The 16,824-nt window shown below is 36.2% G+C and overlaps 1 protein-coding gene across 6 annotated transcripts in view; it reads right to left on the bottom strand.

The window, feature by feature from the left end:
* LOC150101041 (uncharacterized) overlaps positions 1 to 16,824 on the bottom strand; it is a 242,556-nt gene that overhangs the window by 188,517 nt on the left and 37,215 nt on the right. For all 6 annotated transcript variants that reach the window (XM_090401679.1, XM_090401681.1, XM_090401678.1 and 3 more), the window contains exon 2: positions 4,698 to 5,492. In XM_090401679.1, the coding sequence (XP_090257805.1) occupies positions 4,698 to 5,127 (430 nt within the window). In that variant the 5' untranslated portion in view covers positions 5,128 to 5,492. The remainder of the gene's footprint in view (positions 1 to 4,697; positions 5,493 to 16,824) is intronic.

Below are 16,824 nucleotides of genomic sequence, written 5' to 3'. Positions count from 1 at the left end.
GTGAGTTGGAGATTAGTATAACAGACCTTGACAGCATTGTGTCAGAGGCAGGAGAATACTGACCTAGGGAGACAACTAGCATGATAGAGGGTGAGGATAATGAGTGGAATGTAAATGAAAAAATAAATGTGGAGAGTACGATAAGTTTGACTCATTATGAAGTTTTCGGAGATGGTCTTAGTGGGAGGATGAAAGGCGAGCAAGAGTGGGTAGCCTGCAGAGAAAGATGAGCCAAAAGAGGAGGTGGAATGTCTTGGGAATGAGATGAGAAGCGTGAAAGAAGAGATTAAAGCAACTAGAAACCATGAATGCAAAGCAAATCAGAGTAGGAGTGAGAGCGAGCTATGGGAATTATAGAAGACTAGACAACAGAAACAGGTAGAAGAGAGGGAATGAGAAAAATGCAAGAGAGTGCTGGAACTAGGGATGGAGAGATGCCACGCAACAGGTAAGTAGGGGAACAGAGAAAGAAAGTGTTAGAGGAGAGAGAGAGAGAGGGATGCAGATGAGCAATGAAGGAACAGAGTGGTAAGGGGTGTGATGTATGGAGACTCAATGATCCGTGGTGTGCAAGATGGAATGCCTGAGTAGTGTTTTCCTGGAGGAATGATAGAAAGTGTGGCTATGGCAATTAAGTGGGGGTGAAAGGGTGGTTGAGATGATTGTGATGGGGGGACATGAATGACTTGAGAGGCAGTGCGAATCGAGTGGCAAGAGATTTGAGGTTGTATGGAAGAAGACTCAGAGAAGAAAGATAGTGTGTGCATGTTGCCCAGGTATGACAATGCAGAGATCAGGAGAAGAGCATTAATCATGAATAGTGTGATAGCCAGATTGTGTCAAAAGAGAGGTTTGGAATATGTGGATGCTTGGAGGGTATTTGAGGACAGAAAGGAACTGTATGTGAGTGATAGCTTGCATTTGAATGAGGAAGGACATAGGCAACTGAAGAGAATGCTGTTCTTTAAACGAGTCAGTGTGTCACTGGAGGGAAGCTAGAATTATCAGGGTGGATAGCAGGGGCTGGCCTCGTGTGGGAATAGGTGGTTGGGAGAAAGTGGAATACATCGGGTAATGCTGAATCCAGTGGAGTCTGGAGTGGATAACGATAGGTATAGAAACAGTGACAATGCCTTGATTTTTTATACTAATGCAAGGAGTATCTGGAATAAAGGAGATGAATTGGTGATGCTGACAGTATCAGCCTGTCCAAAGATTATTGGGATCTCTGAGATATGGTTGTTGGAAGATAATATGCTAACAGTAGTAGGGTACAGCATTTTTCAACAGGATAGGAAGGAAAAATGCAGTGGTGGAATAATGTTTATTATAAGTGATGACTTGTGTCATCTCAGAGTGAAGGATTTGCAGGGCAGTGGCACTAACGGTTTTGAAAGTATATGGTGTGAGGTAGAGGTGGGTAGGACAGGATATTTAGTGGGGTGTTGCTACAAGCCAGGAAGCACAAAGGGTAAGGAGTAGGAGATGTTTAGGCAGTTGAGCTAGACGAGTGCAAGAAGAATGGTTGTTGTGGAAGATTTTAACTACAGCAGTATAAGCTGGGAAGAGAAAACTGCATGTACTAATAAGGAAATGGAATTTTTAGAATCCTTGAGGAACAAATGCCTTAGGCAACATATAGTAGAAGGAACACATGGTTCAAGAGTTTTGGATTTGGTCATAGCATCAGAAGAGCTGATTATAATTGAGATGGCATCTCAGCCTCTAGTTGAAGATAGTGACCATGTGATCTTGACTTGGAAGATGAACAAACATGCAGGAGTATCAAAGAAAAGGAACATATGTGAAATTATAAGGCAGATGATTATAACAGTCTTAGATATCAACTTGGGGCAGTTCCATGGAGGGAGGAACTGGAAGGGCAAGATATCATTAGTGCTTGGGAAATTGTAAAAAAACAATATTTATTAGCAGCAATAGCAAGCTATATACCTTGAGTAAAGAAGATAACACAGTTTGGTGTAAAGTGGATGACAAACAATATCAAACAGGAACTGCAGGTGAAAAAAAAAAGAGGTTATGGAAGAGATATAAGGAGGGGAAGAGAGCAGATGCATGAAGAATATAAGATTCAGGCCAGGAGGGTCAATAGTATGGTAAGGAAGGCAAAACTGGAATATGAGAAGAGATTGGCCCTGACAGGATATTTGTCAGGTGGGTAGGACAGGATATTTAGTGGGGTGTTGCTACAAGCCAGGAAGCACAAAGGGTAAGGAGTAGGAGATGTTTAGGCAGTTGAGCTAGACGAGTGCAAGAAGAATGGTTGTTGTGGAAGATTTTAACTACAGCAGTATAAGCTGGGAAGAGAAAACTGCATGTACTAATAAGGAAATGGAATTTTTAGAATCCTTGAGGAACAAATGCCTTAGGCAACATATAGTAGAAGGAACACATGGTTCAAGAGTTTTGGATTTGGTCATAGCATCAGAAGAGCTGATTATAATTGAGATGGCATCTCAGCCTCTAGTTGAAGATAGTGACCATGTGATCTTGACTTGGAAGATGAACAAACATGCAGGAGTATCAAAGAAAAGGAACATATGTGAAATTATAAGGCAGATGATTATAACAGTCTTAGATATCAACTTGGGGCAGTTCCATGGAGGGAGGAACTGGAAGGGCAAGATATCATTAGTGCTTGGGAAATTGTAAAAAAACAATATTTATTAGCAGCAATAGCAAGCTATATACCTTGAGTAAAGAAGATAACACAGTTTGGTGTAAAGTGGATGACAAACAATATCAAACAGGAACTGCAGGTGAAAAAAAAAAGAGGTTATGGAAGAGATATAAGGAGGGGAAGAGAGCAGATGCATGAAGAATATAAGATTCAGGCCAGGAGGGTCAATAGTATGGTAAGGAAGGCAAAACTGGAATATGAGAAGAGATTGGCCCTGAGATCCAAAGAAAATCCTAAAGAATTTTTTTTAGCTATGTGGTCACACTAGAAGGAGAAATGATTGTGGAAGAATGACACTGTTCTGTACTTTATTGGGTATTTCATCCTGGAGAAATAGGTTTTAATACTGTAGGAGAGGGCAGGTTTGCTGTTTAGAAGTGCCAGAGGAGCGTGTTTCAAATACTGAGTACTGTGTATTGACATGATGTCAATAAAGCAGTGGGACTGGATGGAATTTCACCACAGGTTTTGAGAGAATGTACTAAAGAATTGACAGCTCCATTTATGTGGCTTTTCAATGAAAGTATGGCTAAGGGAGAGGTATCCAAGAAGTGGAAGGAGGGTAAGATAGTGCCATTGCATAAGGATTGTAGCAGACTGGAAATGTCAAATTATAGACTAGTTTGTGTTTTGACAACTGTTGTTAAGATCTTGGAGAAATTAGTGAGGAACCATATACAGCATTGGACAGATGAGAGTAATGTTATCTGTGAGAGTCAACATGGATTTGTTAAGGGGCGCTCTTGCTTTAGTAACATGATTGCTTTTATAATAAAGTGACAAGTGCAGTTGATGAGGGGAAAGACATATTCTGCCATTTTTGTGGATTTTACAAAAAGCATTTGACAGGGTACCACATGATAAGCTGATATTTAAGTTGCAGCACATTACTGGATTCAGGACTGGTTATCTCATAGGTATCAAAGAGTTGTGTATGGGGGAACAATATCAAGGAAGCAGAAGGTTACAAGTGGGGTCCCAAAGGCTCAGTAGTGGGACCTGTATTGTTTAACCATTATATCAATGACGTTGTCAATGGACAGCAGGAGGATATTCGGTTGTTTGCAGATGATGTGAAATTGGGAAAGATTATTAGTAATAGTGTAGATGTGGTAGCCCTGCAAGAGGATTTGAATAAACTGGACATATGGGTAAATGAATGGGGGTTTCATTTTAATGAAGCTAAATGTAAGGGCTTGAAGTTTGGAATACATTGATGGGAGGCTGCATACTCTGTTGGAGGAACTATACTGGAGGAAGTATGAGAGGCAAGGGATCTGGGGGTGATGATTGTTAGAAACCTGAAATTCAGGGAACATATTGCAAAGGTGGTGAAGGTAACCCAGAAGATGGCTGCAATACTGAGAAGGATGCTGACCTACAGAAATAAAAGAGTTGTCATTCCATTGTATAAAGCCCTGATCAGATCACTCTTGAATACTGTTCTCAAATTTGGTCCTCAGGATTTAAAGGGGATAAATTAACTGTGGAAAGGATGCAGAGACAGATAACAAAGATGCTATCAGGATTGTACACAGAATTATTCTGTTCAGATGGACTGTAGATTGAATTGGTGAAGCAATTCATATGATGATACTATATTATAGAAATTTAAAGTGCTATCCTTTAGATAGCATGTTGAAGAACTTCATACTTTACATCCTGAATTGCAAATTAAATATTACTACTAGACTTCTGAACTGTTAAAAGGATAAAGGAATCTCTGATGACTCATTGTTTATTAGATGAACCACTGAGCTGAAGTCATCTAATGTTTTCCTAATATATTTTGTAAAGAGTGTTAATTTACTTTTTTAATACATATAATTATCTAAGAAGGTTATTAACTTTGTAAAGAATTTAAAGAATTTTTTATAGAAATTTAAAACATCTATAATAGTTACATATAAAAAGTTTTACAATAGGTATTTTTTTTAAAAAACTATAAAATGTAAATGACAGTTAAATTACATTAGAAAAATTAAGTAAAACTTACATGGTACTGTATTTACAATTACATAATGCTTGCGCCTTGGTTTTCCTTTTGAACTCTTATTTCTTTTATTAGATTTTGCACTGGAGACCCTCGGAGATGTTGCTGGCTTCTTCTGCTTAGACACATTTGAGTGATCAGTTTTTGAAAGTCGTGTTGATTTAAAAGGAACAGACTCGCTGTTTATTATGTCTTTCTTCTGTGTATCAGAACTAGTAACGATACTTTCTTGGACACCTGGATCTTTCAAAATGTTTTTAAATGAGGCAGCTTCTCTTTTGACTTTTGCAAATGGTTTTTTAAGAGATTCAAATGATTCTTTTGTTACTTTGGCAGAAACCTCAACATCAAAAGAACGTGATCCCGATTCTTTAATGGATTCTTGTGTAGACTTCTGACTCACATTATCCTCAGCAATAGATTTCTCAGCCATATTTCTAAATGTTTTTTGGATTTTAGTATTATTATCAATAGATTGCTGAGGTTCTATATATCTTCTGCTGAACTTGGCATATCCTGCTAGTATACTGAAGCAGAGGGAACGATAATGTCTATGAGAATTCTATTTCTATGGGAACCTGAAAATAACTTTGATCGCTAAATAATAATAAGTTGCTGTATAGTCCTCAATAAGAAAAGTTACCACCTTTAATGGTACAGCTAGACAAACAGTTAAGAAATTTTGAGTACCAATGCTTGACTTGTGATTACTAAACTGATTTCTAAAATTTTTCTCCTACAGATTTTTGTATAGATTTGGTTCCATTTGTGCTTTTATTTTCTTTTGTTTTTATATTCCTAATAAAAAGAATATTAAATTAATTTATGAAAAATGAATATTTATGAATGAATGCATAGAGATTTCTAAAATGATACAACTATATTAGAAGAAAATTATACAATAAAGACCACTATTTAAAAAAGGAGTAAAATTATGGAAGTGGTAACTTCATATTTTCTATATAAGAATTAATCAGCTGTTGTCGTCATCATAATCAGATTCTTGGTATTACCCTCAAACCATATATAACAGATACTACAAATGTGCACTAGACTACATTTTTACCACTTGTTAAGGCAAACTGTCATAAATTGAACCCAATTTCCTATAGGCTTGATTGTAATAAATTTAAGCTATATTCATGGAAACATAGTTTAAACTATATAATTCCACAGCAGCCACTAAACTAAAATACAATCTTTAAATAATGAAACTGTAAATACATTACAAGTATGCATAAATTAAAATGTTACAGGATTTACTGTTTACAGCTTATTAAAATAAACTACATGCAGATTCTTCAAAATGAACTAAGGATCTTTCGTTGCAAATTTTTTCACATACATTAAATTAAAGTTGCCAAGAAATTATATTCTTGTTTAATTCTTTATCCAAGCACACATCCTTTTTGGGTATATATAATGCTATGCATTTAATAATAAGGTGTTACACCATTTCACTACTTGTACTCATATCTCACAATGTCATAAATATGACTTCTGCATTACTTCAGCCTTGGTATCTCCTCTGGGTCTGGCTCCCACTGATATAGTTTCAATCACTGCATTCCATTCACTGCTTGCCTATGATATAGTTTATACTGACGTGGACTTTATCAGGCCTTCGATGAATGCTTTTGCCTGGGAGATAAGTGGTTCTGCTGGTGATAGGGTGTGTCTGTCACTGAGTAGAACTGTAAAAGTCGATGTAGCTTAAAATTACCAAAGAGCTTTACGTTGATTTTTACATAGGTCAAGTCTTGTGAGAACAGTAAATAACCTTGTTTGTTTTTATGTATATTTTGCTAAATATTAATGTAGTTAACCCTATGAGAAGTGACTGTATTTACTGTTTTAACATCAAAAACAAAGGCAATGCTTTGCCATCGGAACTTTGTATATAGCTATGTGCAAGAGCACAAGAAAGTTTACTATTTTTGTGTATGAGAAAGTTGCTTACAAGCTCTGTGCATAACACCTTTAAAGTTAATATCTAAGAATGCCGCTAGGTTTAGAGAAGTTTCTGCGGCCCGAAAGGACAAGCAAAGTATCAAAGAGGTCCGCTAGTTTTAGAAACAAGTTTCTGCTGCCCGGCAAAATACGATCAAAAGAATGCATGGAGCAGAACAAAGAGCAGGTCGAACTTAAAAGAAGATGAAAGAGTCAAGCCGAATTCTTCAGGGTTTACTACCCTTAGTGCAAGATCCTGAGATCGCAAAATAAAAGGGGACTGAGCCGAGCCTAAGGGACTTCCAGTCGTCAGCAGAGAGTCATCAGAAGTCAGAACCAGAGTGGAAGCGAGCTGCAGACCATAAGCAGAGTCTGAACCAGAGCTAGCTTCTGGCAGAGAACGTAAGCAGTCTCCTGCAGAAAGGAGAGGCAGTCGGAATCAGAGCAGTGGGCCAGAGAACGAGGAGAGTCCAGGTCCAGTTGCTGACAGAGGAGAGCCGAGATCCAAGTGCCAAGAGAGCTAAGGCGAAGTGCTGTTACCGAAAAGAGCCAGTCGGCGACAATTACAGTCATCGGTGGTCGGCAATTAGTAGCAGAACTTCCCGAAGTAGGATCCAGAGGAGAATGTGCCCGCATGCTGAAACCTCTTGTATGTGCTATTCGAGTACCACAGATTGCAGTCCAAAAGACTGCTAATATCTCAACATGACATGATACCGCTGTATCTTGCTACAGCACCTGAGGGAAGCCTAAAACTCTAAATGAAAGAAAAGCCATAAAGACTTTAGTAAAAGACTCTTGACTGAATTTGTGATACAGAGCCTCTGTAAGTTACGTCGTTTTGTATATTTTCTCTTATAATCTAGGAGATATGTTGTATATGGATTGTTAAGAATTAGTTTAATAGTAATATGAAGTTGTTACAGCATTACTTTTTCCGTTATTTTTCTATCCTAATCCCTGTCGTACCTTACCAAGCTTGAAATCTCTAACCTATCTCTCTGGGGCCGCTTCTTTTAGAACTCTGGCAAAATTTGTTTGATATAGCTGCACCAGCCAGAGTCCTAGCACAGAAGAATTCTTTTACAAAGAAACCTTCCCAGAGTTCAAGTATTACCTAATCTTGTTAAAGTATTAAGTGCCTATAGAAAATTCAACATTGCGGTCTTGGCCTAAAAACTTTCTAAACTTTCTTTAATTTCCCCTTATTCACAGGTTCGAACTTCAGCGAGTGGTAAAATCAGTCTCATGCTCAAACAAACTCAGGCTTACATAGAAAAAACATGTTTATTAAATATCAAATTGCATACAAATAAACTTCCACACATCAAAGATATGTCATATCCAGTGGCGGCCCGTACATAAGCACTGGGACACTGCAGCACCCCAAGGAAAAAATTAAATTTTGTTTGTGTTTATAAATAATAACAATGCTTACGACATTACATAAATGCAATACAACATGTTAAAGGTTACAGCTTATATTTTGACATTGATTGAATAGTTAATAACTGGAATTGTTCGATTAATGCTTTAGATTGCGAAACAAATACACTGCGATCTAACGCAGTGTCTATATTATCACATTCAACCAACTGCAGCCAGACTCGTCGATATTCGTTTGTGCTTCTCATTGCACGTAACTAATGAATCTGACACTGCTCTTTGGGCAGTGTATAGTATGCTTGCACATGTTATTTCTGTGAGATACGAAAGGGTGAACTATTTTTTGCAATCTTATTTTATTTTGTTAAAATAACATATAATTATTTATTTATTATAGATACAAGGCTGAATTATGATGAGTGTCATTGTTGAAAATATGAAAAGAATTATATTTTTTTGATTATGGTTACACGAAACAAATACACTGTGATCTAACACAGCGTGAGAATGATTGTGCCAATTGCAGGTCGAATTGCCGATATTCGTTTACGCTTCACACTGCTCTTTGGGCAGTGTATCGTATGATTGCGCTTGCTATTTCTGTGAGATATGAAACTTTTATTATTGGTGTTTGTTTTGTGGTGAGGGCGAAATATTTTTACTAAAGCAATTTTTTAATAAGTAAATTTATTTATTAATAAATTGGTTACTGATTAGGAAAAAAAGAATTTTTTTTAATTTTATTTGTATATGCAGCACCCCTCACTTAAATTTTTCACCGGCCACCACTGGTCATATCTAAATTCTAATTCACTAGTTAAGCAATAAGGAACATTTTAATTATCAAATACACTATTTACATCTCTAGGTTAAATAAGTACACATCATCATAAAACACGAGTTCAAAATTTTAAGTAAAGCTCACTAACAAAGATCAATTCACATTCAACTGAGTGTTGCATACTCTCAGGCTTTCAGACTACTAGTCAAATATGATTAACACGTTACTGAGCACAAAAGTCACTTAAAAATTCTCTTTCCTTTCAATTAGAAATCTGTTCTTCTCTCTTTGCTCCAATACTAACTGTTACATGAATAAGGAAATTTCTGTACATTACCAGTGTCCTGAGAGGATATTGTGCTTCTTTCTTCCATCCTTTGTAGTCATATGTCTTTCTGCTTTATCGAGTCGCGTCCACATGGAGGTTACGCTGATCGACACAAATGGTCATTCCTTGCACTTTGCCATACAAATGCTAGTCTACCGGATCGCTGTCATTCATCTCGGCCATCCTTCAGAGTGGAATTTTCTGCTGTCTCACATTGGTAAACTCTAACTGATTGCCCTAGTTGATGTTTGTTGTCAGCTCACGTATAGCATGCCCGACTCCTTCAGCTAGCAACCGGGAAGGAGATTACTTCTGCCGTTGTCGACAGGTCAGCACTCTTGCTTGTCCACATGAGAAACAGGAACAGAAAAACGGGGGGGGTCAAAACCTGCGTGAACTTGCTTTTTATTCTTTGTAGCGTCCTCTTTCTGTATCGGAGGGTCTCTCGTTGCGCTCTCCTATTCGCCCCTACGTGGTTGCATCACACTTCTGCTCCTTGAAGAGCACTCTTTTTGCCGAACGCGAGTTCAGCTTGCCTTCCATGAACGCTTGCGCTTTGGGCATTACGTCATCGTAGGCAGCTAGCTAGCAACCTTTGGACCTTTGTTCGCACTTAGACATACATTCTTACATAGAGTATAATTTTGACATCAATAACTTTAAACAATATAATTCTACTTAGACATACAATTTTCTCCTCTACTTTACTTCTTTCTAAGGTAATTCTAACAGGTTTTCTTTTATATTTTGCTTTCTTAGCTAATAGTACAAGTATTTCTAGCTCAGAATTGTGTTTCTTGTTAAATCTTGAATGAATGACTCTTTTGTTGAAAGAGTCCTCATTCAAGATCTAACAAAGTGTCGATAAGAGTCAATTGGCATGTTAGAAGTTGATATCAAATTTGTAAAAATAACCTAACAGAGAGTTAGCTAACCTCTTGATGAGTAAACTAGAAGTTTAATAAGTTGAATTTGTAAGCAGAGAGTAAATAAGTTTTAGAGTTAAGGAGATTATTTAGTGTTGAAGTGAAAGGGTTCTAATTTTATGCTAAAGATTTTATAGATGGGTAGAAAAAGCAATCTCCCTGTCGTTTGAAAAGTTCATGTTAAAAGAGTGCTGCCTGATCCCTTATTTTACAACTGCACTGTTCCTAAATAAATCGGACTTGTGAAAGGGAAACAACTAAGGCATTAAAAGCGCAGTTTAATTACTTAAGAACCACGACTTTTTTTTATAAACTTTGTTGACGGAATTTATCCTAGTAAGAGAGAGAGAGATCTACCGGAAGTTTTATCGAGTCTTATGCCGAATATTTGATATACTGATGGCGCAGTCTGAGAAACAAATTTTTCAGTGTTCATAGGCATACGACTAATAAATACGGAAGGTGGATAAACATAATACGCAGTAGAGTAAGTGAAGAAAGGTTATGAGAGAGAAAGCACACACAGCTAATTAGTAATATAGAATAAAGCTAAAGATAGAGATATAAGAGAATAAAGATATTACAATACAAGTATAGGAAAACAACACATATTATTACAGAACCACCACTGAGTATCTTTGAGTGATCAAGTTAATGAGTTAAAATGATCCTTCAGGTTAGTTACTCGCTCATTGAGGTTAGAGTAACCTAAAGGATCACTAGTTTTTGGAAAAGACCTTTTACTTATACAAAGGTATGGGTAGTGGCCCTTCCCATAATGCATAGCATTGTACACACCTGAAAGGATGTGCGCTTTGCATTATGGGATATTAAGACAATTAACGTGGAATCATTAGCCTCTATATACAAGCAGCTTTGTAAAGATACTTCATGTGAAACTTTCTTTACACTTGGATAAAGGATAAAACAATCTAATTTCTTGGCAACTGTAAGGGATCTTTTTTTTTTTTTTTTCAATAAATTTCTCTGTAGCACAACAAAGCATTCCTTGACGGTTGCTAACACCTTCATTCAAATTCAGATTATAGAATTTCCAAATTTTTTAGAACAGTTAATTTTCAAAAGCCTCTGTTGATGTAGAGAAGAAGGTTCTTCAATTTCTTTTTCTTCAATAATTCTTTGCTCTGCCATCAATAAGTTCTTCAATGGTAGGCTCCTTTTTTCATGCAAGTTCAGCAATTCATTTGCATCTTCAGCAAAAATGTCTAGAGACAAACAACTACTTAATTCACTTACAGTCATTAACTTTTCCAAAGAGATCTTCAAATGAGGATATACTCATTACTATTGCATTGTTTCTGTGGTCGACCATTTCATACAATCATAACACAAAATTCATATTTTACTAGTTGTAAAAGTAGGGGATCATGAAGTGAGCAGTCAAAGTGAGGATCAGCTGTGCATGATTAGGTTTGCATTATTACTAGTTTCCTGCTAACAATTTTCTTCCACTGGCACTAGCTTACTTGCTCTTAAATGTTTAAAAATTTTCTTCTTTTTTTTTTTCAAAAAACAACAACAAAGAAACAAATAATCTTAAACACTGCCATAATTCATTATGTTGTACTCACAATTCTTGCAATGCAATTATTAATTTAAGCACTTGTCCATCACCCTTAAGTCCTCATCTTCTCCAGCTGCTTCTAACCCTATGGAAGTTTTATTGAGTACTGGTAATTTTTATTTTTTCTGGGCTAATGTTCTGATTCCTATTAGAATGATAGCTAATCTCCTAACCCCCTCGCTAATATATTACCCAAACACTAGCTGTAAACTTCCACTCAACATAATTTATCAAGCTGTCATATGGCAAAATTTAGCCAAACAAGAAAGGTTTTCCACCTTTCTTGTTTGGCTAAATTTCAGACTGGATGAAAAGGATTGCAAATGCTTGGTCATGATCTGAAGAACCACATCTTAGAAGTAGTCTGCATACAGTCAACTTTTACTGTAGAACACGCTATTATAACAAACTACTAAAAAGACCTGAACAAATCTCCATGCTATTCTAAACAAGCATTCATTACAACAAAGTATTTAATACATTTCGTATAGTAAGAATCAACTACAGTATTAACGGATGAATAGAAAAATTAGACAATTAGACGTAGTGTGGGAAAAGGCAACGAAAGTCAAACAGACAAGATGGTAAGAAAAGAGGAAGCACAAAATGAGAAGAGACAGGCCAAAAGAATATTCATGCGAATTCTTCTACGTGGCAGGAGGACACTAGTGGATGGTTATAGTAGGGTGACATGTAAATGATGATGTGTTACATTTTTATGCCGGCTTGGTTGGCCAAGTAGTTAGCGTATCCGCTCTCCAGCCAAAAGGCTGCAGGTTCAAATCCTGCCGTGGGCATGGATGTTTGTGATTGTGAAAATACTAGTGATGATGATGATGATGGTGGGCGATAGATGGCGTTGATGTGGATGGTGATGGTAGTTGTGATTTGTTGGTGGATTGAGTGCTGAAGACAGTGTTATAGAGTAGGTGCCCTCCCCCGATGAGTCTTTGGACTCCCTGGAGGTGTCATATAATAATAATAATTATAATTTAGAAGAGAGGTAAATGCTAGAGGGACTGGAAGTGAAAGAATCAGAGGTATATGAAGTGATAAGTGCACTAGATATTAATAAGAATGTGAGAATGGATGACAAATCACCACATATCATCCATTTTAAGGATTGAAAATGCAATGGGAAGAATCACTAGGTGGTAGAAATAAAGCAAAGTAGTGGCAATGGACAATAACGGTGACAGCACGAGTGTTTCTAATTATATAACAATCTGTAGATCAATATGCAGCCAGCTTGGTTGGTAGGGTGGAATAGCAAACTCACTTTTCAATCAAGCTATCACTCATATCTTATCTCCACAATGCCATAAATGTTTGTGAAAGACTTCAGGTGGCATGCTATTTTCACAGCTTGGTGAGAGACAACTAACATCATCACCATGATTATTAAGGATCTGAAGAAGCTTGATAAAGTTCCATGTTTGGTCTCTAGAGCATGGGGATCGAATTATCCCAGCATATGCATGGTGCTAAATGTGTGATAGATTTACAATTTTTCATGGTGGGCTCCACATATTTAAATAATACCAAAAAGATTTGAAACTGTTGAAGAGGAAGAAATTTGTTTAAAAAATTACATCAACAATAGCACTGAGCAAATGTTCCAAGCCATTTCACAAGAAGGTCTTCTAAAAGCAGTAGGAAATAAATCCAGTTACAAAAAGAACAACAGAATAACATATACATGCAATGGAAAAATAAATCCTTGCATGACCAGTTTCTGTAAGCACCAATGAAAAAACTGACATGACCAAAATGTGGAAAAGAAACAGAAGGTTCTAGCTACTCAAGAACAGGCATTACAAACTAATGCAATCAAAGAAAAAATTGTGAACATCAAGTAATAACAGTGAACAGAGATGATATGATCAAAAAGATGAAACTGGAGAACATGTGATCAGTGCCTGCACCAAAATAGCCCAAATGGATTATGAATACCAACATGATCAAATGGTCAAGATAATTTACTTACATGTATGCAAAAAGTAGTTTTCCTACTTCTGATAACTGATGGAAGTATGAAATTGAGACAGTACTGAAAAAGGAAATAACAAAAATTCTCTGAGACTTCAGAATAAGAACTGATCAGCCTTTGGGCCACATGATACCTGACATCGCAATTACTGAATATCAACAAGTTTGGATTATTGACATTGTGACACCCAGTGAAAACATTACTGGAGTAGAATCCGAACTGCATTGTATCACCAGCCAAATTGTTGTTTGAATGATATATTTTTTTTCTGGCTGCATTTCAACTGTGTGAATAAAGTCATAATAATAATAACAATAATAAAAATTTTAGTTAAAGTATTGATAAGATTTATTAGGAACATAATTCAAGCTCAGGTTGATAGCTATAGGATTCTCTATGATGGTCAACATAGATTTGTGAAATTAGTTCTTACTTTAGCAATCTGCTTGCATTTGATGGTAAATTGACAAATGTGTTGGATAAAGGAGGCTTGCAATCCTCGCCCTCCTTTTTTTTTTTTTTTTTTAAACAACTGGTTATAAAACAAGTTATTCTAGACAAGATATTCATATCTCACTTGCAAACTTTGTTTGCTCATACTTGGGTAAGGATTGTCTAGCATAATTTACTTCTTTTTTTTTTTTATTTATCACACACATGAGAGGTACAAGAACCTATAGTGCTTCAGTGCGATAGAGGTTCTTGGTACTAACCAAGCAAAAAGACTTCTAGAGCTATCTCTTATCCAGAGAATTTTAGTAATATGATACACCATTTTACTTTTTGTATATAAAAAATATATGACTTCTACATTTATTTAAACCATAGCGTATTCCTGAGTCTAGTTCCCTTTGATGACACCTCAACAAAAGACAAAACTTAAAATTCTGCTATTTAAGCAATACAGCTTCAAAAATCCATAAATTATTGCAAACTAATCACACATGTGCAGAACTTCCCCAGTAGTACTTGGGTTTTCATCTTCTCCTATTTGGAGTTAATGATTATAATGGTCCAAAAGCTGAGATTGTTTCTGAATATTACAACACGCTATGCTTATTCTAAGACTGCTAAAACACTCCTGAATTGACATTATTTCCATTAAAAAAAGTAAAATTTGGTATAAAGAAACCTTTAATCTCTTTCGCTGCGAAGTTCCACAGTTGGGTACTGACAACAATATTTTATTTCACACCTTGATGAAGTTCCAAGGGTACCCTAACAGGAAGGATCTTGCTTGGAGAATTGCATATGGTTGCCTTCCAGTCAATGCCATCAAATAAAGGTACTTTAACATCGGAGATCCAATCTGTGATATCTGTTACCAATTGGAAACAGTAGAACATGCATTCTACAGCTGCCATCTTGCTCTGTATATATGAAAAAGATTATGTAATGTGTTGGGCATGCCACTATTTACAACAGAACAGGTTATTTTTTTTTTTTTTTTTACAATACTCACCACCTGTCAGCAATAAGAAGAGAATTTTGATTTTTATAATTAATGAATTAAAATACCATTTATGGAAGGTTAGATAAAAACATGGATTTGAAAACCAGCAATATGACATCCAAATGCTTTATAATATTATATTGTGGAAATTTTATTGTTCAGTAAGGCGTTTTTTGTATTTAGAAAGAAGCATTCTAGGAGATATCAAATTTATCACTAGATGGTGTAGACCACCCACATTATGTAATATTCACCGTGGGAGATAAAATTCTGTCTATTCTTGCTATTAGAGGTTTTTTAAATAGTTCCATCCTCTTAATTCAATGTAGTCTTATAGTCAATTGCGCATCTTTGCACTTTAGTTTCAATTGATTTTTTGGTTGTTCATCTATATGAGATTGGTGAAAAAGGAAAACTGATAGCCTTTGGCTATATGATGATATAAAAGAGCTGAGGCTTTTTTTTTCTCTCTCTCTCTCTCATGTTATCTGTCTTTTTTCTCCTAATACTAACTACTCTAGGCCTACGATGAGCAATCCTTTACTTTATCATCTCAACAACAAACCAAATACACATGCAGACAGACTTTAACTGGTACTACCCAGGCTTTCAACTCCCACTATTCTGGAATAAATGATCACAAAAGTCTAAGACCATTCCTGAACACCACAGCATCCCATGGTTAATAAAACCTGATAAAAGGAAATATTTAACCTTTTCTATCATGAACTTTCATGGCAGAAGAGATTAAATTTGTTATCTCCTAGAATTATTTTTTAAATATAAATATCAAGAGACTGTGTAGGTCAGTGGATGTGGCATTTGCACACCACGGAGCTTGATCACACGAAGGAAGACTTGGTTTCGAATCTAGTCGTCGACTAGAGGAAATTTTTCTAAGCCTTTTTTCGACCATTTCCTGAGTTAGTCGATCTCTGGCATGGGCAAGCAGGTTTTTTCTCCCGGAAACTCGGGTTTTTCATCCCGTAAACTCAAGAAAATTGACCATAGAATCCACATTATTTCAGACATTAAATATATTGTGTTAGGGTTAGGAACTACGAGATGGCACATCTCTCTTCACTGCGTGACACTTAATTAGTGATAGCTTTGAGCCAGCTATCTCTGATTGGCTGCCAGTGAAGACTGAACTGCCCACTCAGTCTCCAAAAGTTAGATAGATCTAAAAAAGGCCTCACCTACTCCCTATACGGGAATAAAAAAAGGCGTTAGCTGATTTTTTTTTTTTTTATATCAAGAGACTGAACACTAGAATTATTATACAGCATTTTATACATATAATTATCTTACAGCATTGTATTATGGGAAATTCTACTGATGTCTGATGATATTTATATTTAAAAAGAATTCTAGGAAATAAATTTTTGGTAATAATGTGGTGCAGAACATCCTTGCTATACAATATTCATTGGGGGTGGGGAATAAATCTTTCTATTCTTATTATGAGATTTATCACACTGTTCCATCCTTTAGCTCAATGTGGTCTTATATGAACTGTAGGGATAAATACCAGGCAGTGAAGGCAGTTAACTTAGAAAAGGCTAACTAACCATCTGGGAACCAATCGATTTTGGTTCTGTGATTTCATTTGGCTCATCAGCATGATCTTAACGAAAAAAAAAAGAGGAAAAGACGGTCTCTGGCTACATAACGATATAAAGGAGCTGAGGCCTTTCCCTCTCTTATTATCCATCAGTCTTTTCTTTCTCC

This window comes from Typopeltis vanoorti, chromosome 12 (genome assembly GCF_054136105.1).
Source record: "Typopeltis vanoorti isolate ZY-2024b chromosome 12, IOZ_Tvanoo_1.0, whole genome shotgun sequence".
Lineage (NCBI taxonomy): Eukaryota > Metazoa > Arthropoda > Arachnida > Uropygi > Thelyphonidae > Typopeltis > Typopeltis vanoorti.
This window is presented reverse-complemented; position numbering and strand designations above follow the sequence as displayed.